The sequence below is a fragment of the Amblyomma mixtum genome, chromosome 3 (genome assembly GCF_055824585.1).
Source record: "Amblyomma mixtum isolate Tamu chromosome 3, ASM5582458v1, whole genome shotgun sequence".
NCBI classification, from domain to species: domain Eukaryota; kingdom Metazoa; phylum Arthropoda; class Arachnida; order Ixodida; family Ixodidae; genus Amblyomma; species Amblyomma mixtum.
The window spans coordinates 143773897-143779896 of record NC_143014.1 but is presented as its reverse complement, the minus strand read 5'-3'; the positions used below and the strand labels follow the sequence as shown (position 1 = coordinate 143779896).

General features: G+C 43.7%; 1 protein-coding gene and 1 long non-coding RNA gene across 3 annotated transcripts in view; one reads left to right on the top strand and one right to left on the bottom strand.

Annotated features, from left to right (window-relative positions):
- The first annotated feature begins 1076 nt into the window (after positions 1 to 1076).
- Positions 1077 to 6000, top strand: part of LOC149352220 (uncharacterized) — a 46400-nt gene continuing 41476 nt past the window's right edge. The window contains exon 1 of the long non-coding RNA XR_016290712.1: positions 1077 to 1160. This is a non-coding gene — a long non-coding RNA (uncharacterized LOC149352220). The remainder of the gene's footprint in view (positions 1161 to 6000) is intronic.
- Positions 4571 to 6000, bottom strand: part of LOC149352219 (uncharacterized) — a 103714-nt gene continuing 102284 nt past the window's right edge. For both annotated transcript variants that reach the window (XM_089581389.1, XM_089581390.1), the window contains exon 49: positions 4571 to 4729. In XM_089581389.1, the coding sequence (XP_089437515.1) occupies positions 4592 to 4729 (138 nt within the window). In that variant the 3' untranslated portion in view covers positions 4571 to 4591. The remainder of the gene's footprint in view (positions 4730 to 6000) is intronic.

Sequence of the window (6000 nt, the reverse complement as noted above, 5' to 3'; positions counted from 1 at the left end):
CGTCGGTTGTGTGGCTTATGGTACCCGACGTAAATGCAACCAAGCGTGAAACTTTCGCAACGTTCAAGTGCTGAGACTTGACCACTGGATGTAGTGGCTGCAGTCTCACGGGAATTTAACACGAGAGAGTGTCGCAAGGCTGCGCTGCTTGGCGAAAGATCACAGCCAACTTTTCTTATGCGCAGTTTGCCCAGCTGTATTTTTGCCATTTGTACATTTCTAGTTTTATTCCGGGCCTGTCAGGATTTTATTTCTGTTCAAAAACTTTGTCATTACGAAACATCAATTTTAACCCGTCTTGTGCACGTAACAGGGCTCGTCGAGTAGGGTATAATGGAGCGTAGAAACAAAATTTTCAAGACATCTCCAGGCAGCGACAACTGGGCGCCATGATCCACACCCTGAGATTACTTACTCCCACGCCCAGTTGAATAACGCGGCCACAGGTGTCGCCTTCTAGAGCTCACATGACTCACGTTGACATTTGGCAGCCAGTGAGAGCGGGGAGTTTTCGGTCACAACACGCCACGCAGGCACCGACATAACACCGGAGTGCGCTTTGCACGCAACTGTCGCATTTAAAATAAAATGAAATGCAGACACTAATCGCCTTATTCTGCGCATGAGATGGAAATGCAATAGTTTATTCCTTCCCTTCCTTTGATCAGTTGTTTCGCACGTTTCCTTTTGGAATTCTTCATAACACTGCGTAACTTTTTTTCATCACCTGCTCTGCAACGTTGTTTTAAATCGTATATCGGCGGTAGCGACGATGCGCGCGTAATGTCGTTCGAGTGAACGGACAGCATTTAGCTTTCAGTTCTAGGCATCACGCGCAAACTATCGCTTCTGAAAATCGCTGCCATCGAAAAGGAAGCCGTGAGAGCGTGTTCACCAGAGTGGTATAAAGTGCACTAATGCTCCGATGATGCAACTCTGCAATTATTGCTTTCAGGAAATAATTGTCCGCACCCACGCCAGGCTATTTTTACCTCCACCAATTTGCTGCCTTTTCTGAAGCAACTGCGCATTTAGCATGCTGCATTCGCAAGACGCCGCCCCACGGCAAAAGTGGTTTGAGGGACACGCAATAGAAACGACTGCGGCATAAGTAAAGGCTTTCACTGGCCGCTCACGTAGACTGGCCGAGACACCTACAGGTAAGTAACCGCTCACTTGTTCGTCTTTGCCTGCTCGCGCCCGCATATCTGTGCGCGTTCATGACAACCTTCGCGAAGGCAGCTGACAAGTCGTGCCGCTTTTCCTCTTAAAGTTGGTTCCCGCGCATAATGTAAGCGCCTCATTATGGCTCCGTCGGTACTTCTCTAAATGTGCACCCCCGGATAGTGTTCACAGAGGCTCCTCATTACCATTTCTAGTTTCGTGCTATTAAAGAAACGAGATTCAAGGGCATCACATGTAATGTTTGCAGATGGTTTGCGTTTCGTCCATTTCTCAGGCCGATGTTTTAAGTGTAGCCAAGTTTAGTTATTGTTCGCTCTGGGTTGCGCCCCGCTGCTCATGGCATCAAGACCACTTCATTATTTGCTATTAAAATCGCACGGATAAATTGTTTTAGCGCAAGAACCAAATTATGCAGAACATGCATATATAACCACTCTGCTTACTGAAAAATAAATTATGTCACATATGAGCGCAAATTAAACGGATAATTAAACGCCTTTTAATTCAGTGGTGATGCCCCACGACGCCGAGAAGGCTAAACTATATTATTGTTTAAATTTCACCAAAACCGCTTCCAAAGGCGTCAAATTATGACGCTCATAAAAGTGTTCATCAGTGGCGCTTTCATCGGCATCATAAAGCATCTAGCCGCTTCAAAGTGACGATGAGAGTGTTGTTAAGTGGCAAGTGCCAAAATTGGTTAGTTATATTCTGGCCTCAGGGAAATCTTTTCACACGAACATGAGAAGGAGGAAAAAACCGCTATATTCACGTAGATGTTTCATCTTTCCGTGAAGCGTACGGAATAGTTTGTCTGGGAAACCAACAGGAGACATACGAACATGTTTTAAGCGTCGCTACTGAAATCACAACTACAAGCGTCTGTTTTCTTCTTTTATTTTGATTTTGCGCGAGCAGTGGGCACTCGTGAACATTTAGTCGTGGGCCCTGATGAGGATCATTCTATTTTTACATCATGCTTGAAAGTTCAACCCTAAGAACACAAACAAAAGTCCAGAAGAGTGGTAAAAGATTGCATATTCGAACTGCTAATGCACACAGTCCAGCAAAAGAATAACCAGAGTGTGAAAAAGCATGCTAATCACCCGACTCTAGCCATAAGCCAGCGGCAACTGTCAGCTTAAATATAAGCCCCACATTAAGAACTCTCCTCGTTGTGCTGAGGGTAAGCAGCATGTCGCGCATGCAAATCGTGCAAATTTAATTCCATGATTTGTAGTGTGTGTCGGTAAAGACAGAAAGAAACAACAACTTTTCGCCGATTACACAGTAATTATTTTCCTCTATAATGCGAAGCTTCGCGCAGTAAGCAAGATCAGCCGGTGTATGCAGCGATCAGCGTTTATTGCTCGCCGAGAGGGATGGAGTAGCCGTTTATATTAATTATAATTTGAACGCAAATAAGTAACAACGACCAATACGCGTTAATTGATGCGCTGTAACCGATTTACATTAAATTTATTTAAACTTGTCCGAGCGGGTAGAAATGCAAGAAGAATGATAACTGAACTTCGTAAAGTGTGACGTAATAAACCGCTTCTGTCATTTCAGCTTCGTTTGAAAACTTTCAGGGCATTTACAAAAATAAAAAAAAATTACACGCTTATGACCACACCGATTTTGAGAGAAGGCAATGATGATAATTTTTTATTTTTTTGCTGTATATGGTCGATTTCTTAACCAACGTGACACTACTCTGCAATCAGTATCTTTCCTGTCAGAAGACAGAAAAGGAAATTTGGATAAACTAGTATACAGTGAGGCACTGGTACAGGAAAACTGCCCTCGAATAATGTTCTAATATTTTCCTGTGACCCTTAGTGTCCATTGTTTCCACGATTTTTCTAAGCACTTGGGAAGTGTCAAATATAAAGAAAATTATGAAACTGACGGCGCAGAGGTACTATCGGGGACAAAAGTGGTATATATTCCACGCGGCGGGAGCTGGAGCAACGGAAGACTGCGTTGCAATGCCATCTACAGTCGGCATCTAGGATCGAGACAGCCAATGCGTAACCTTTATTATCAGCAGGCATGTCGCTTGGCTCGATTCAATGTTCCATGCTTTTGCTCGCCAAAATGCCGCAGCTTTCCGTTGCTCCGGCTCCCGCCGCGTGGAGTACACCATTTTTGTCCCCGATAGTACACAAGAGCTGAAATGCAGGCTTACGCATATTGTTTACACTATAATGGGTGTTAATAAGAGCTAAAAGGTGCTTTCTCGCCAGTTAAAATGCCAGTGCATCCACATGTTTTTTTTTATTTTTACCGCTACCGTAAAACGTTCTTGCACTGTCTTCCACCTTTGTGACGGCGGTAGCAGCACAGGTCTGAAATTAACTTAGAATGGGCTTCTTAAGTCACTAAGCCTCGTTCCAAGGCTGCAGCGCCTGTGATTGCGTTCCCCAAATTTGAGCACATTTTACAATCCAAGGTCTCAGGAGGATGTAAACACAGCAGTGTCCAAAAAAGAAAAGTTATAAATTTATTAGATTAGTACATAAAAAAAACGTGGAGCCGCTGTAGCACAATAGGCCTTGCAGAATGTTTGTACACCTTAGGAATGCACTGTGCATTTCTAATCCATTGATATGTTTGGACGTGATCACGGCATATTATGGTCGCGCTGAAACACCGAATATTTCTTTCGTCGTCAAAATAAAAATTGGCGCCAAGATACACGTCATGGCTCCGCCAAAATCTTTATTGTGTGTGTTTCGCTCGAAGAGCCGGAATCGCAAGCAATAAGTTGTTGAAAGGACAGTGCCGCCTCCCTAAATGGCGCTGGAATTGAGAGAATACTAATTTGTACAAGAAAAAAAAAGAACTTCTTTCTTGAGCTAGTAATATGAATGCAGTTAAGAGGCTTTGATTTAACTGCATGAAGTGAACACGAGACTTCAGAAAATTACCAAACATATCAACCATATTTCAAGAACTACGCAGGTTACCCTCAAATGAGGGATTAATTTTACTGAGACGCGCGCAACCTTTAGGACGTAGTCAAAAGTGCCTTTTCTAAAACTGTTTAGACGTGTACCTACCTGCTTTTCAGGTTTCTAAAGGTTGAAAAGTACGCCGACCACATCCGGGCGTTTTTCTTGTCTTGAGGAATTAAAGAAATACAGCGTCTTGCTATACTTCGAGAATTTAGAAGCAGAGAACGCGCATAATCAACAAGTGCATGTAAAAAACACAATAAGAATTCTATCCCCTTGAACATCTTGCTGCTGATAACACCAGCAAGCACTAGTCCGGAGTCATGTTCTTCAGCATGGTTTCTAATGATATATATTTATTTTCACGAGCATATGTCCTGTGCATATTAAGACCTAATTTATTTACGGAACACGTTAACAAAAGAAAAAAATAAACGAGGCTTTATTCATTGAAAACAAACAGGTCCAATCTCGAAACCAAAGGACTGGTGTTCGCCGCCGTAGTCGAATGGCTGGAAGTCTACTATTGGCAGTGTGGCTGTCTGCTTGGTCTTGAACACGAACACGGTCTTGCCGTCGCGAAACTGAAACAAATACAGCCAAAGCAAAGCAAAAGCAGGTATAAACCGAGGTGGGCAGAGCTGTTGCCGCATGAACCATCGCCGCCAACGTCTGAATTTCCACCAACTCGAAATATATTCCCCAGGCGGTAGCGCATTTCTCAACTCTAACATGTGACCTCAGACTGGACGCGCACATCACAAATGTCACTCTGCTACCTCGCAAAAACTTTTTTCCTATGACAATGCCTGCGGCCATATTTCTGCGTAACTCGTTAGAACTATTCGATTACTTGTAATCAATTACAATTTCTTGTAAATTCGTAAATAACCGATTACGTTTTCAAACGGTAACATTCCGGATAATTCCATTGCTTTTTTTCTGTGACTGATTACTGATAATCAGTTACTTTTTTTTATATAATGCTAGTAACCAATGGCGCAGCTTTGGGAACCTCAACCTGACAGTAAACTCCTGTGCTAGTGTGGATGTTTCCTTCGTGACAGAGCGAGAACAAACCGGCCGCGGAGAAGCGTCGGGCGCTATCATATCCCGACCACAACCGGGTCGCCGCCGTCTTTTACGGCAGTTCTCGCCTTGAGAAGCATCGCTTGAACGCTATGTAGCCACTCCTCGTCCTGTCACGTGGCACCACGTCTTATCTCCCACTACACCTAACTCGGCGGCTTCCATATAGAGAGCGGAAGCGGGTATATACCTCGAGACGGTGCGTAAAGCAAGGATTCTGTTGAAACCAGCACTACTGCTCGAATGGTTTGTATTATCAGAAGGAAAAGTATGCAGACCACTCGGGCTTCTATCGTCGAAAAAATAACAGTCCAGCAAAGACGAGTACGAAAAGACACAGACATGGTGCTGTGTATGACTTTTTGTTCTTGCCTTTCTTGCACTTTTTTTTCATTATTTACAGCTTACTAAATTAAAGTTTGACACTCGGTGCCTTTAAGGTTCCGTTGTAGAAGCATCTAGCAATGCAACAAAGAAATCAGGAGCACGGAAATGGCCGTCTGCCAAACAAGCATATGCATCTACCGACAGAGCGAACTTGCCCGGCGATGTCAAGTTGCAAGGACGACAAATTTTAAACTGCTTCCTCAGTGCACACTTTTCTTGTCGCTGGTATCCATAGATATGCAGAACCAGTGTCAATGGTAGTAATTTGAGAATGCTTTTAAAACTAATAATGCACAGGGTACTCACGGTCGTGCCGCCGTTCGACGGAGAGAGGTAACATTATTAGATTTTGCCGCTGAGTGTGGGTTGGCCTAAGACG